Source organism: Alosa alosa, chromosome 13 (genome assembly GCF_017589495.1).
Source record: "Alosa alosa isolate M-15738 ecotype Scorff River chromosome 13, AALO_Geno_1.1, whole genome shotgun sequence".
Lineage (NCBI taxonomy): Eukaryota > Metazoa > Chordata > Actinopteri > Clupeiformes > Clupeidae > Alosa > Alosa alosa.
Window position 1 is genome coordinate 29,572,413 of NC_063201.1, and position 16,305 is coordinate 29,588,717.

Sequence of the window (16,305 nt, forward strand, 5' to 3'; positions counted from 1 at the left end):
ATTGGCTCAACATGAATAAAGTATTGTATTTGCAGACAAAATAATGATTGATGCCATATGCATGCAAACGATTTGTTTAGAAGACCCTCAACATTACCAGTTTTGCACTTTGTTCCATATCTAGAGCCTTATATAAAACTAATGGCCATGCAGTACAAACTTGTATTCATCCTATCATACTGAGAACATATCTGTCATCCACCCTACAAAGTTGGACAGACTAGGAATAATACTTTTCAAGATATTAATGCCCAAACATGGCCTCCAAGATAAGGTATTTCTGAGAGTATAAAAAAGCTACAAAGTCCAGGGTGAAAAAAATATATGAAAACATTGGAATTTAACAAAATTATTTTACAGGCCTTAGTTTTGAGACCTAAATATTAGGTAGACAAACGTTGAGCAACATCTGAACCGGTGCAGCAACCATTTTCCTGGATTTGGTCTGATTTGACACGGAATAACCCAGAACTGAATAGTGGAGCTGCTTTTACCTGAACCTTTTAGTTAGTAAAATGCTTTCACCATTGAGAACACAACAATCTGTGCTCTGTTCAAAACTGCGTGTGTGTGTGCGTGCCAGACACAGGAAGGGAGAGAAAGAAGGAGGGTAACAGGTGCTAATCAGAAAGGGTTTCCTGAAATGGGTGTGGGAATGTGGGGGGCCACGAGCATTACATCAGTTTTCCTCCTATAGTTTTCAATGGCGTCACTGGCACAACCACACATACAGAGAGCACCAAATCCTGCAATAAACAGGTGAACACACACACACACACATCCTGATGTATGAAGCACAGGAACTCCTACACCAAACAGAACACAGGTTGTTGAAATGCATTAATCCACACTGCAGCAGTGGGAGGTCTCTCACAACTTTGATGTCTGTTGTTGTCAGTCCCATCCTGTCCGGTCAAACATCTGTTACTCCGACTTTAAACCAATCTATATTTAATAAAACATCTATATTTATGTTTGTGCCCTCACCAGATGAAATGATTGGGGTCTGACTTCCTGTGCCCCCCCCCCCCCCCACCTACTATCGTCTCTTTTACCCTGTGACGAACACCAGCCCCCCCGACCTGCTGAGGCAGCACACACCGACCTGTCTGTCAAACTGACTCAACAGGTGGCCCAGTAACGACCTCTCTTCCCCCCACCACCCTTCCCTTCAACTGCACCCGATCCAGCTACCTCCCCCAACCGACCCAGGCACGCACACACACAGACAGGCACCTATGCATTCATACATGTGTTCAAGTGTACACATATATACAATAATACAAGCATTATGATCCATGTTCTAATGATCTCAAAGCCTCATGTGATGGGGCAACTGGAAACTGAGTCAGGATACCAAGCGTGACATTTATAAACAGTATGAAGTCCTAAAGTGCCATGAGAGAGAGGATCATGGTCCTATCTGAAATACTACACATGTGTATGTGCTGAGCAGTGTAGTTAAATAGGCCTGTGTCAAATGGAAATATTTCACCCACATACACACACTGAAAAACAAACTAACATTGAAACATCGCCATGTCTCTCCCTGTTTATCAGGGCCAAATTAGAACAACTACGAACAGTTATAGTGATTAATATCAGGCTTTCCATTTTGAGTTGAAGTTGAAAAAAGGTAAGATGATGTATTACGGATGAAGTCAGACTGTTGCACAGTTGAAGGGAATGAAAATACGCCTGTGAAATATCACGTCGCATGTGGATGTGCAATCTGCCCTGTCACACACATGCTGATAACAAGGACAGTGTGGAAGATAGAGGGGACTGCTAGTCACCAAATCTCAGCATCAATCAATCACCAGCAGATGTCTGTGTGCAGGGTCTATGGGGTGTGCTGTGAAAGGCTACAGGGAAGGTGTGGGGGAGAATGTGTGTGTGTGTGTGTGTATGTCTGTGTGTGTGTGTGTGTGTTGGGTTGGGGGGCAGGGGACTGATTTGACAGCTTCACACAGTTGGCATGACCCAGGAGGCAACGGGGTAAGAGGGAACGAGGGGGGAGCAAGAGCGCGACAGGGAGAGAGAGAGAGAGAAGAGAGAGAGAAGGATAGGGTGAATACTGAGAGAGGTGACAGAGGAAGGAACTTTGGAACCCCTTTCCTCCCGAATTCACCATTCAGGGAGAACTTTCTGCGTGAAAAAAGAAAGCAACGCGCGGAAGGCAGATAGATATCTCTGCAAAACTGTCGAGAGAAATCTCCTGATTAAATGCGCCTGACTGAAGTTTTCTCCCCCTCCTCTGTCAGGTCTCTCTCTCCCTCGCCAGTTTAATCTTCAACTTACTCTGCCGTCCCTAAGGGATCCTTCTGTAAGTAACTATTCTGTTTTATTTTCTAACGATTTCCCCATGTTCCAGAGCTCTCTGTGTGTATGTCTATATGTGCTTAGTGTGTGTGTGTTGTGTGTGGACGTATGTGTGTTTATACATAGACATATGCGGAGACAGACAGATATTCCCAGTGATTTGTACTCAATGATTTTACTTATGCATGCAGAGCAGCTGGGCATCTTGATCGATGCTGAAATGAAGTGGTTGTTCATGAAAGCTGGGTACAATAATTAAGTGTAAAGCCCTGAAGTTATTCCTCCATTTTCCCTGGTAACTCTATCTTCTGCGCACACACTGTGGATCAGTCATTTTTGGGCCCAGAGAATTTTTTCCCCATGACTGTGTGAGAGTGAATCTGCCCAGTTGAATATATTTCCTCCTCTTTCACTGGATGACACTGTTTTTGCCACTGGTAGCAGTAGGACTTGGTACAGTGCACACTCCCGTGCCTCTGTTTCTGTCAGTCACCCTCTCTCTTTCCCTCCCTCCCTCTCTCTCTCTCGCTTGCTCTCTCTGTATTTCTCTCTCTGTGTTTGTACCTTGATCTCTCTATCCTTTTCTCTATGTTTTTAGCATCTCTGTCTCCGTCTGTGTGCCAGCTGCTCTCTGGGGGATTAGTGAAGTCTGTCGTAGAGTGTGTGGCTCCGTTCTTGGGGCTGGTCTGCGTGGCGCTCCTGCACTTGGACTCGTGTTTGCTGGGCTTTTGCTTCGTCTCCCCTATTCCGAAAAAAGACTGAATATTTACACTCTGCTGACGGCTGAGTGTTCCCCTGTTCTCAGTCATACATCTTTGGAGAACTTTATGTTCTCTACCTTGAGTTCAGCTGAAAATCAAACTCTGCGGCCATGATAGCTCATTCGGTAGTTCACATAAAGCTTTAAAGCAACACCAAAGAGTTTTTTTGTACCTTAAAATAATGTTTCCAAAATCGTTTCAGTGGTTCATCAACTCGTAACAGGGTGAACGGCACTTTCTGCATTCGCTTCGCGGCCCTCTATCGGCTATAACCGCAAGTTTGCCGGATCGGGTAGCGGATCTGTAGTTCGATGGAATGAGACATGAGAAACTACAAATTTTACTTGCATCTGATGTCGCAATACATCGTACTTTCAAAAAATAATGCAACATATTCTACCTTGTCTGTGGACATTGTTATTTGCAAAGCTGGTGCTGGATAAACAAATAGTGTGTGCAACAGAGGAAAAGTTATTTGGTGTTGCTTTAATTTCCGTTTGCGGTGAGAAGAATGATTAGTGTCCTGAACCAGCAGGAATCTGACGTTTTTGTCTCTTCCCACCTCGTTGTTTTTGTCCAGAGGCAGAGGCAAGGTTCCATTCCTCCTGGGTTCTTCCTGTGGGAGATTTAAAAAGCCAGGATCCTCCTCTCCACTTCTCCGACCCTTCTTTCTCTCTCTCTGTCCACTTTCTCTCCATCCTACCATCATGACCTTGCTGGCCTCCGAGAGGTCAATTCTCATTCGCAACAAATTCCGCTCAGGTAAGTGCCCAAGGGTCACGTGTGTGTGTAGGAGGTGGAGGAGGTGTTTGTAAAACAGCCAAGGGCAGCCATTTTGGATGGGAGTCCCTGATGAGCTGGAGATTGTCAGGAGCTAAGAGAGGGAGAAAGGGATTCAGTTTTATGGCTCATTTAAATGAAATACAGTGCCATTGTTTTGAATATTTGACTGCACTAAAATGACATTGTGTATAGTTCTCATAAGGACAGAGTATTTTTCCATTGTAGCTGCTCAATTAGCTTTAGGCCCAGCAGTCATATAAAGTGTGTCTATACACTCTGATATTTTACACTGGTTTCGGTTTTCAACTTTAATACTTCTCATCTCATCATGATTTGCCATGGTGCCTATTATCTCATCAAAAGTTGATTTCCCCCCCTCAATATTTTCTGCCTTTGTAATAATGTGTTGATGTCTCGAGGCAGAATAAAATGAACCGAGATGAACCAAAACAAAACAAATTTACACATGTACACAAGGGCAGATAAAATGTTGTCTACTGATCACTACCCTTTTTAAACTAAATTTGTATTTACATGACATTACATTTCAATCTGTGTTGCACTGTTTTGATACAAAGGCCTATTTCACAATACAGTCAGCATTGTTTTTATACTTAAAATAACACCTATTTACATTGATTGAAAACATGTTCCTTGATGTGTATACTGCCAGGATGGTGGTACATATCCTATGAGAGAGAGACATACAGTCTCATGTTCTGTAGTGTGTGAGGGTTCTCACTATTGTACTCACCGTTAGTAAATGACATTGGACCACAGTCTCCCCCCTCTGAAGGACAACTGGACATTAAACAGATTGGCTCTGCGGGCTACCACCGGCACTGGAAGCGTGTCAGAGTTTGTGCTTCCCTACTCGACACCTCTCAAGAAATCGCTGATTAGGGCCCTCAAACAAGCACCCAGCCCAGCGTTCACTTTTGGCACAGTGCTCATTGAAAACTCATTGTGCAAACCCCTTGTCCATTCACACTGAGCCCAGTCTCGTGTGTTGACCTTCCATGGTCTTGGTCAATGAAAACAATGAACCACCAGGAGAGTAGTGGTTGGAGGAATAGCGGAGGAGATCCATCTAAGCCGTCTTCCTCCTCACATGCTCACATGTTGTAGGTTATTGCCTAATGAACACCATAGCTCATAATATCTCTATTTGTTTACTTAGTAGGCTCAGAATGTTGTGTGCTGTGTCACTATGTGAGGCCTTATCGGTGTTTGGTTCAACTGTAATGTCGTTGATAATGTCGCTGTAATGACCATTGACCAGAGAGACCCATTTGGGTGTTGTTTTGCCGAGGCTTAGTGTACGTGAGATATGCTTCTAGAGCCTCGCTCTTGCCAGCATGGCGACCTTTTATCTGGCCCAGCCCTTGCCCTGTCATGTTCCCTCATTAGAATGATCAGAGCCTTCTGGAAGCTAGAGTGTCCAACACAAAAACATCCGACTTCATATTGAATTCATGTGAATTATCACAGGGGCTCTGGAGGTCATTTGGTCTGCACCTGTAGCTAAGCAGATTGTCACTGTTTAGTCCCCTGTGGAATGTAGAGTGGAGGGGAATGACCAGGCTGATGTTATTCGGTCTGTGGCGTTCAGTGAAGGCTAAGTGCTAGCGCTACCACTCGCTCCTCCCGGCTTTGAACATCTTTTTCTTTTTTTTTTTTTGGTGCGCCATGCTGTTTATCTCCCTTAAGAGACTGATAATGTGGCCAAGGCAGGAATCGGCTGCTGTTAATCCTTTTAGAATCCTGTAGGTAGGACAGGGGGGTAATTATAGTGTATAATGAGATCACAACTCATCATTTGCCTGCAAAAAAAACACATCAGACGACAAGTCATATTAAAGCCATATTGGCTAACTAACCTGTTTGCAATTTGTGAAAGTGCATATGAGAGGAAACATTTCCTCCTTAAAGCTTAAAAGCCCCAAAACAAATTCCATCACGTCTTTCCCAGGTCAATTTTCTCTGCAGTGAGTTGTTCGTCTTTCCTCATTTTCTTTGTAGAAAGGGAAGATAACCTGTGTTAGAATGATTGCATATTCTCTTCCTAATGAAAGGTGACAGAGCATTGGCTTTCATTAGGCCTAGGTGTTCAATTCATAGTGATGACAGGAGATTTCTGGCATATAACTGAAACAAGGAACTCAAACTGGGTATAAGTGAAGTACACATTAAATAACAGTGAAACAGTGAAAAATTGGGTGATTTTTCGGAAACATGTTCTTTACATTAACATTTCATCATTCTTTTCATTTCATTGCTTCGTCAGACTGGCACATTGGTAACCCTTTTCCCCTATTTCCTAAGAAAAGAAAGGGAATGGTCTCCTTGCCAGACAATACTCTAGAACTCTCAAAGCAGTGAAAAATGTTGGGCCATAAGTTAACAATAAATAATACCAGGACTACACAGCTCTGGACATCAACATGTGACTTCAGCAGACTCCAGCAGGGTTTACTGTCAGTTTTGAGAATGGCTCTTTGACTCATTTGAAGGAAAGGCCTATCAGACAGCCAGACTCCTTATCTGCACCTGGAGGAGTCCGTTTAGCGCGGCAGCTGGCAACAGGCGCCGGCTCCACCGCCAGCTGCACTTGGGGCAAGATGTTCTCTTTTCCTGGCTGAGATCAGCTGATAGAGAGAAAGAGAGGAAGAATTTACTTAGCAGGCTTGACAGAGAAGCAGTGTGTGAGTGTGTGTGTGAGAGTGAGTGTGTGTTTTGGGGGGTGAGCTAGAGAGAGGGAAAGAGAGAGCGGGACAGCTGGAGGGGGGATGGAGGATGACAAAAATAGACATACTGATGGATAAATAGTTACCCTCCACTCTCCCTCCTCTCTTTCCTCCCTCTCACTCACTCTCAGATCTCAAAACTCAGCAGTGAGGAGCAGAGCCCTGATACTTTACATCAGGCGCTATGGTTCCACCTGATGCCATGGAATTCTTCTGGCTGTCAGAGGGGAGGGAGGGAGGGAGGGAGAGGGCGAATGAGTGTTTGGGGATTGTGCACATATGACCGTGCAGATATCTGCATGTCTACTGGTACATCTCCACTGACGCATGAATTTATGGGGAGGCGCCCCATTGAAATCCTTGATACGGCTGGTGCAACACGGAATCAGATCGTATGCCACCGAAAGACGTCCGAATGTCACTGACATCTCATGTGATTTGCATTGAATATTTATGGGCTAGGTTAAATTAATCTGAAGGAGCTTAAATCCTGTTCTTGTGCTTTTCAGTTTTGCAGTTGAGAATTCAGAATCGAAGACAGCAAAATGAGATCAACGCTGATTCTGGTGTGTGGACATAACAGCACTAGCATTAGTCATTTGTCATAAGGATAAAACTACACCACATGACAGTGACACATGAACTGATATTTCTCTATTTCATTCTTCAGGACTGAAAGGTTCTTGCCCACCTAAGCCAGGGCTGAAGGATGCGAATGAAGCTGTGGTACGTACTGTATGTCAATCAATGAATGGATAAGCGTGATTCCTTAAGATTCTTTAGCAAGTGTGTGTGTATGTGTGTGTCTGTGTGGGTGGGTATGGGTATGTGCCTGAGATGAGAGACTTGCTGCTATTGTACGTTTTACCTGCTGTTTCCTGATTCAGTGTCAAACAGACGATGGCGCCACTCAGAAGATGCCCCCTAGTGGTCATACTGCAGAAACTGCACAAGGTGATGCTTCACCCTGGAGCAGAGAGCCTCCAGTTATACCCAGTATTCATGTATCTTCTTCCCTGACAGTCTGCTATTTTCAAATACCACCAACTGGCATTTAATCTTGACAAATGGCCTTTCCCTCAGATATTTTATCTAACATGCTAACTTCTCAACCATCAACCTCTCAACCAAGTCTCGTTTGACACACAGCCCATAACCTGTAACAATCGGAGTGTGTGTCAAATGGTTGGAGTGTGTGAAATCCTCTGTGCTATATACTATCTCATGTTCTGCATTCATGTCTGAAGCAACAACAATGTACATGTAGGTAAAAGTAGGCTTTCAATTTTCAGTCCTTTCCAGCAATGACAATTATTTCATTTCATTTCACTTTCCTCTCTCCCGCCTCCATGTCCCCCTGGTCTAATCCCTGTCCCCCCATCACGCTTCTTCCCCCACAGACCCGGACGCAGGGGGCTCAGGCACAAGGGCTCAGGATGCCAAGAGAAGATTCCGCTGGCTGATGACCTGCCTGAGAAGATTCCGCTTCGCCACAGCCCCCTGGAGCTCCTCACACAGCAAGCAAGAAACATCCTGCCCCTCTGGAGAACAGTCAGCATCCTCACTGCACTACATCCCCACTGCACAGTACAGCACAGCAGCACAACACAATGCCACTCACATCCCCACTGCACCACACAGCACAGCACAGCACAACACAATGCCACTCACATCCCCACTGCACCACACAGCACAGCACAGCACAGCACAACACAACACCACTCACATCCCCACTGCACCACACAGCACAGCACAGCACAGCACAGCACAACACAATGCCACTCACATCCCCACTGCACCACACAGCACAGCACAGCACAACACAATGCCACTCACATCCCCACTGCACCACACAGCACAGCACAGCACAACACAATGCCACTCACATCCCCACTGCACCACACAGCACAGCACAGCACAACACAATGCCACTCACATCCCCACTGCACCACACAGCACAGCACAGCACAACACAATGCCGCTCCACATCCCTTACTGTGCACCACAGCAAAGCACAGCACAACATTATGCTACTCACATCCAGCACACACAGCACAGCAGCACAACATTTGGCCGTTACATCCCCTACTCTGCACAGCACAACAGCACACAGCACAGCACAGCACAACACAATGCCACTCACATCCCCACTGCACCACACAGCACAGCACAGCACAGCACAACACACAATGCCAATTACATCCCCACTGCACCACACACAGCACAGCACAGCACAACACACCACTCACATCCCCACTTGCATCCCCACATCCCACAGCACAGCACAGCACAACACAATGCCACTCACATCCCCACTGCACCACACAGCACAGCACAACGCCACACCACTCACATCCCCACATCCCACCACACAGCACAGGCAAAACGCAACGCAATGCATCACAGCGCAACACAACACAATGCATCACAGCGCAACACACAACACAACACAACACAACACAATGCATGACACTGCAACACAACACAACGCAACGCAATGCATGACACTGCAACACAACACAAGGCAGTGCATGACACTGCAACACAACCCAACACAACACAATGCAAAACATGACACTGCAGCACAACACAATGGGATGCAGCACAATGCATCACAACACAACATAATGGATCATAACGCAACGCAACATAACACAATGCAACGCAACACAACAAAACAATGCCACACCCAACACCTGTACACTGTACAAATCTAACTGTTGCAATAAACACTTGCCAGGTACTGTATGATAACTACTAATGCATATTCAACACATATAACCCACCAAGAAAGACACTAGCTCAAGGCCATGGGATGAACTTCCAGAGTACTGTTCATCCATGTGATAGCATGCACCATGTATGTTTCACAGTGTCACACAGTGGAGAAAACTCCACCTCATAGTCATACCCATGAGCACAGGGCAGTTTTACTCATCAAGGCTAGTCCCTCCTCGGCCTGCAGCATCCTGACAATAACGACCTTACACACTATTAGTGCTATCAATACACCAAAGCCAAATATATCATTCAACAGATATATTGAACTAAAGTTGACCCAGCTTGTCCTCAGAGCCACCCATTACACAAGCCACCTTCTCACCTCAGTGCTCCATCTTGTGCATCATACAGTGTGCTAGTACTGACTCATGTGATTGATGACCTGTCTGTCCCCCCTCATAGCTTCGCTCTCCTTCCCCGTGGCCTCGGACGTCTTCGAAGATGACATCTCCTGCTCCTGCTCCTCCACTTCCTCGTCTCCTGAGCAACTCGGGATGCACCAATCCCCCGCATTTTCCCTGTCGCCGGGGCTGGCCAGTGATCAGTCACTGAGTGACCTTTCGCCTGTGAACACGCCCATGAACCCCAGCCCAAGTCAGGTAGAGGACAGCAATTCGTCAATTCGTTTCTATAATTGATGTGGTGACATGCATTCCGATGCTTTTTTCTTTCATAATCGCTTGGCAGCACATTCACTGAATGCATATTAGAGAGCGCCTACTTGGTTTGTGTGTTTTAAGACTCTCTTTGAAATTCTTTTTGCAGTGCAGCTTGGCGTTGCTCCCGGCAACCGAGAGCATCAACCAGCCAATGACCATGACTGTGGGTGAGACAAACTCCATGGCAACGACTGGGAGATCGAAGGGAATATATATGACCTCTCAGACCACACCATTGCTGCCAAAGGTATGTTTAAACATCACAAACACACACACACATACTGCACATATACACTACCAAATGCATTATTACATACACACACACACACACACACACACACACACACACGTCTCAAAGCACACTCAAATCCAAATGCCCAAATATATTCGGCTGCATAAATTAAAGTTAATTGGCTGCTGTTTTTCCTCTCTTCCATCTTTCTCTCCCTCTTCCTCGCCCACTTCAATTCTCTCGCTCAGACAGCCTCCCAGCCCATCCCCCCTGCTCATTCCACGCCGGGCTCATCCCTCGCTTCCACCAGACCCCCTCGGCCCCGGAAGGCACGCGACTCCAAGCCCAAGATGAGGGAGCTGAAATACCACCAGTACATTCCCCCAGACCAGCGGGCAGGGGCGGGCAGCAGCTCGGCCAGCAACTCCGCCCAGAAGAACGCTGCCCCCGCCCAGCCCGTCGACCCCACCTACTCGCACCTCCTGCAGCAACAGCAGGTGTTCCTCCAGCTCCAGATTCTCAACCAACAGCAGCGGCTCACCGTGGCAACCAGGTAACTTGAACAAAAAAAAAATATGTGCAAAACGTGTTCAAGCCTTGCCTGCTCTCACCTCACTTACTGTAAATCACGCTCCACGAGGCTTGCATTTATGGCACATTTTCTGTTTGCGGCTCTGTTTTGATCACAAGGGGAAAACATTCATTTGATGTTTGTGCAGTTTTTAAAGTTGTTGCCCTTTATCTTTGATCCCTCTCTCTCTCTCTCTCTCCCTCCCTCTCTCAGTGGCGACAGCCAGCTGGTGAGGCTTTCTGGTGCTCCACAGCAGACTCAGCCCTCTGCTTCCCCGCCGAAAACCTCAGCGCCTGTGGACACAAGTCCCCCTCAGAAGCCTGGGCTACTCCCTCCTAATTTGGATGACCTCACAGTAAGGCCCTTTCAACTTTCTACTCTTTACCTTTTGATATCTTTCCAGCCAGGAGCCACCGGCTTCTTTTGGACTTCTTGTTTGAGTTGAAGATGAAAACACTCATCGTTTCCCCGCCCTCTCTCTCTGTCTCTCCCTCCCTCCCTCCTTTTCTCTTCTTTCTCTCTCCATCTCTCCACCCCCTCTGTCTTTCTCTGTCTCTCTCTCAGGTATCTGAGCTGCGGCAGCACCTGCGTAAGCGCGGCCTGCCCGTGTCCGGCACCAAGCCTGCGCTGCTGGAGCGCCTGCGCCACTTCCAGCCGCCCCTCCCCTGCCCCCTGCCCCCTGCCAGCTCACCCCCACCCTGGACTCTGGCAGCAGCAGCAGCAGCAGCAGCAGTCCCGCCAACCCCACCCCTGAGCCGCCTCCGGCCAACCCTGGGCACGTCTACATCCAGGCCCCAGGCGTGGTGGCCAGCCTGCCCGACTCCGGCCTGTCCACCGTGGGCTTCCTGGCCTCCAGCACTCCCCCCTCAGGCTCAAGCCCTGGCCTGCAGGCGTCCTCCCCGCTGCCCAGCGCTGCCCCCTGGAGGTCAGAGCAGGCAGCGGCGGAGCTGAGCGTGGAGCTGAAGATGAGGGAGAGGATGAGGAACCGGCCCAGGGAGAGAACGCGAGAGCTCGGCAGCGAGGTGAGAGGAGGGCTGCTGACCACCTGCTGACCACCTGCTTCATCACCTCCACACAGCAACATACATATCTCTACATACATACATATGTTAGGGCTGCCAGGGTGAATTTGTTCAGAAACGCAAAATAAAAAGACAGAAGACATTTAACAACATGTATTACCATGACCTGATTCACATGCACAGAACCTCCATAAATGAATGGCCATTAAGGGTCACTGCAGTGTCGTTTCAGGATACCTCATTTTATGCTATTCTTTACATGAAGCATTATTTCATGTTTACTTTTGCTCATCGTAAACTCCAAAAGATGGTAATAATATTGAGGAGAAGCAAAGTAAAACAATGAAAATACATGCAACATGTTTTTGAAATACAGTACTCATTTCCATATGTGTATGAACTCTCATATGGGCAACTCAAGGTGGCAGCCACATCTCATAGGGCCACTTGGAGTCAGTGGACAGACTGAAAAATGATAAAGATATAAATAAATATTTAGTCTTCATTGGCTCATCACCACTGAGTCAATAAAATGAGCAAATGAATCCTAATCAGCTGAGAACATCCTCTCTTTCTCCCCCTTTTCTCCAGGCTTGTAGAGCTTCCCTCCATCCGTTTCTGCAACAGGAGCCTGGATGCAGCCAAGGCAGAGCTGATCAGGATGGGTCGGCAGAGGCCCTGTTCCCTCAGGTACGCCAGCAAGTCTACCGCACTCAATCTAGCACTCCGCTATCTGCACCGGAAAACGGCTGAATGAATATCTTAACCTTGAGCTGATTGCAAAGATTAAAAATGTGGGGGAAAATGAGAGGCCAATATGTTTGATGAAGGGCTTTAGAAGTTTTACGCTTAATTTCTTGAGGTCTCTCTGGGAGATTGTCTCTCAAGCATCAAAATTGAAGGTTTGAAAATTGGAGTGGTGCTCAGGCTGCTGTGGTTGACAGAGATTAACCTCTGCGTCTCGTGCTTAATGGCCTACGAATAGGTGTATTGCAGCCAGCCGTGTGATGTGATTGGTCAAGATTTTGAACTGCCGAGGCAAATCACGGCGAGCCCGGTGCAAAGTTCACCCAGTGTTCGAAGTCTGGAGGAGGAGCTTCAGGAGGCCATCCAGAGAGTGGAAGTAGGTGTTCATGTGACCCACGCCGTTCACTAAGTCCAAACAGACACGCGTCTATTAGAGCAATAGTGAAAACAAATCACTTGTTGAAGTAGTACCTACGAGGTTGTATAAGATTATGTATGCAGACATTTTATGCATAACATCTATCCTAAGGGTTTCCAGGAGATTGCAATAGCATAAAGCATAATATATTGTGTTTAACATTGTTTATGTTGTAAGAGGCTCAAACTATTTACTTTGGTGTCATGGTCCATTTTGTTTTTGTCTTTCCTATGATAGATGGATCCTAGTCAGTCCATTGATGATATTTTGGAAGGGACCATTGGTCATTCAGGTAAGCTTTACATATGGGTTTGGCAATGCATTTTTGTTCACATGCATAAACTGTCACCTGTTTGAAAAATGTCATTACTCATTGTGCTAATGTCCCTTGATAAATAAAAGTGCAGAATAAATCAATAATTCTTTCTTGGCATCAGCCCTACCACTTTATACGATCCTCCTTATGCTGTTTTCAGGTGATGCCTCCCCTGTTACTGAGATCCAATCACCTGTCAACGTCCTCGCCAGATCCTCCCCACTGCCGCCGCCTTCTGACCAATCACAGGCTGCTCAGAGCCATTGTAAGGATGACAACTTCCTGTCGTCCCCTCTATGCTCCTCCCTCCTGCTGGAGCTGCCTCCGTCTCCGTCCAACACCCTGCTCCTCGCTCCCGTGGCCCCCACCCCCACCACCTCCCCCCATCTGCACCACACCCCCCCCCAGCGCAAACTCCAGGAAGAGGCGTGAGGTCGCCACCTTTGACCCCGCCGACTGGCTGGAGTCGCTGACGTCTGGCTTCCGACCTCTCACCCCTCCCAGGGCACCCTTCCTCGAGTCGGACTTCGGCCTCGATTCAGATCTGAACGTAAACCGGGTCCTGGATCTGATGGTAGAGCAGTGGTGAAGGAGGTCTATAGCCTCTCTGTGTATGTGTGTGTGTATGTATGTGTGTGTGTGGTGAAGGAGGTCTATAGCCTCTCCGTGTATGTGTGTGTGTGTGTGGTGAAGGAGGTGTATAGCTTCTCTGTATGTGTGTGTGTGTGGTGAAGGAGGTGTTTAGCCTCTCTGTGTTTGTGTGTATGTACAGTATGGGTATGTGTGTGTGTGTGTGTGTATGTGTGTGTTTGTTTGTCTTGCTGAGTCCCTGTGTGAGTGAGTGTGTATGTAACTGGATGTGTGCTTGGGTGTCACCTTCGTCTCAAAGCCCCATACGACAGGTGAAAACACACATTGTTCCACGGATGCACCCCTCCATCCAAGCATCCTTCTACCCACCCATGCATCCATTACTGTCAACTGATGTGACCAAACAGATCATTATAGAGAGGCATTGACAGCAGGCCTGTGTTCCACGCAATGTCGAGAGACAGACACTGCTGAGAGATAGAATGAGTGACAAAACAGAAAGAAAGAAAGAGAGAGAGAGAGAGAGAGAGAGAGAGAGAGAGCTGCTTTGGTGACTCATACAAAGACAGAATCACACAAGCATACACATTCTGTATATAGAATACAAGCGCATTTGTGATGCGCCTGGATTTCAAACAAATGTGTGTTGTAATACAAAACAACATGAAGAGAAAAAAGACAATGAAAAAAAAAAACAAATTAAACAAAAAAGAAAAATATGCGGGTTGCCTGCGGACAGTCTCATCGCCCGAGTGCCAGACGAACAGTCGGCAGGAGGCGGGAGGCTGTGCCAGCAGATGCTTTCTACACACTGTGTGTTCTGGCAGGGAAGCAGAAGCGCTCCCTGTGTGTGTGTGCTACATTGAGCTGCTCCTGTATGTGTGTTTGTGTGTGTGTGTGTTTAAATGTGTGTAACTGAGTGTGTGTCAGTGTATGTGCATTAGTGTGTTCAGCCGAATAATGTTCACCATACTGCGCATGCATTTTCCACACACTATATCCAGGTGCCTATGCACCCAAATGCACTTGTCTGTGGAAGCGTACCACGTCTGTGAATAGCCGTTAGCATGTACAGTTTGTCAGTTCAAAAGAGAGTACGTTTTTCTTTCCATGTTTCCTATTGTATGGTCTTAGTCAGGTACTGTGAGACACTGGCAGTGATGCATACTCCCCAGGTGCTCAGTGAAAGGCTCATAATCAGCTGTGCACTGGGAACAGCACACTGCTTTTTTTCTCACAAAAACTGTTATTTAACTGCGACTGGAGATGTCCTCCTGAACCAAGAAACTGTATTGGCAGAGATGTTCCCCCAGAGCAGACGGACAATTGAAGTATAATACTTAACCCCAGTACCACCCAAGGGGCCGCACAGCACTGAAGACCGCTAATGGTTAATGCTAACATAAATAACTTACAGTTTTGCTCGAATGTCTGATGTTTCTTTAATCAGACAGGTTCCTGTGTCTGTGTTGAATTTGTCCTCCCTGAGGCTGTGTCGGAAGTGCAAACTCTGCCGCCAACAATGGGGCTGTATGACTCTGTTTACAGAATGTCTGAGCTGAACACAACAAACAAAGACCTGGCCTTATTTGGGGAGACATCCTCTGCCAAACTTGATTACACTGTGATGGGACCGCACAAATGTCACGATCCTCTCTGAATGACTGCTTATGCCTTTAATGCCTTTGTCCCTAAAGTAGCCGGGACAACACAATGCTTACATGTGCAATACGCTAATGTGAAGGGCACATCCACTGGGCAAAACCACACAGTAGGTTTTATTTGCCAGAATGTCCAAAGTGGTTAACAGAGAGGGAGAACGCCTTCCTTATCGTTAATATATGTTTTGTAGCACAGCAATTGTGAGTTCAATTGTTGTGATTTAATTCAGTGCTAATAGGGATAATATGTCTGATAATCAGAAATGTTGTCCTCACTTAGAATGCAATGAGACACTGGAGAATCTAAGTGTCTGTATTTATTAAATGTTTCGCCTCTTTAAAATCTGACTGCTCTAAAAATCCAAGAAAAAAAGTGTATACTTCCAGGTGTTCTCAATTTACCCATTGGATTATTTATTAAGTAATTTATTAAAGCATTGGACTAATCTCCTGTTGAAATTGTATGTTTCCAAAACAAATTAAAGTCTTAATTGATTTTTCCCAAACACTCTGATGTGATATGTTATAACATACTGGTATATCATGCATCTAAGTTCATTGTCAATAAGAAAATGATTGTGCCCTCAGTAAGTAAGAGAATAAAGAAATAAAATAATTGTTTTGGATTTACATTTCAGATGCTTCAATGAGTTCACAAACAATCAGTACATATTGCATTTCAAAGCCATTCCAC

General features: G+C 46.3%; 1 protein-coding gene across 1 annotated transcript; it reads left to right on the top strand.

Moving 5' to 3' along the window:
• The first annotated feature begins 1,971 nt into the window (after nucleotides 1-1,971).
• Nucleotides 1,972-14,038, top strand: si:dkeyp-69b9.3 (myocardin-related transcription factor A). The gene is given in 17 exon segments (XM_048261945.1): nucleotides 1,972-2,326; nucleotides 3,664-3,845; nucleotides 7,123-7,179; nucleotides 7,284-7,339; nucleotides 7,501-7,663; nucleotides 8,014-8,200; nucleotides 9,780-9,993; nucleotides 10,160-10,300; nucleotides 10,534-10,838; nucleotides 11,070-11,211; nucleotides 11,421-11,514; nucleotides 11,517-11,878; nucleotides 12,470-12,568; nucleotides 12,864-13,001; nucleotides 13,281-13,335; nucleotides 13,520-13,730; nucleotides 13,732-14,038. Coding segments are annotated over 16 exon segments (2,496 nt in total). The 5' UTR covers nucleotides 1,972-2,326; nucleotides 3,664-3,790; the 3' UTR covers nucleotides 13,949-14,038.
• Nucleotides 14,039-16,305: the final 2,267 nt, after the last annotated feature.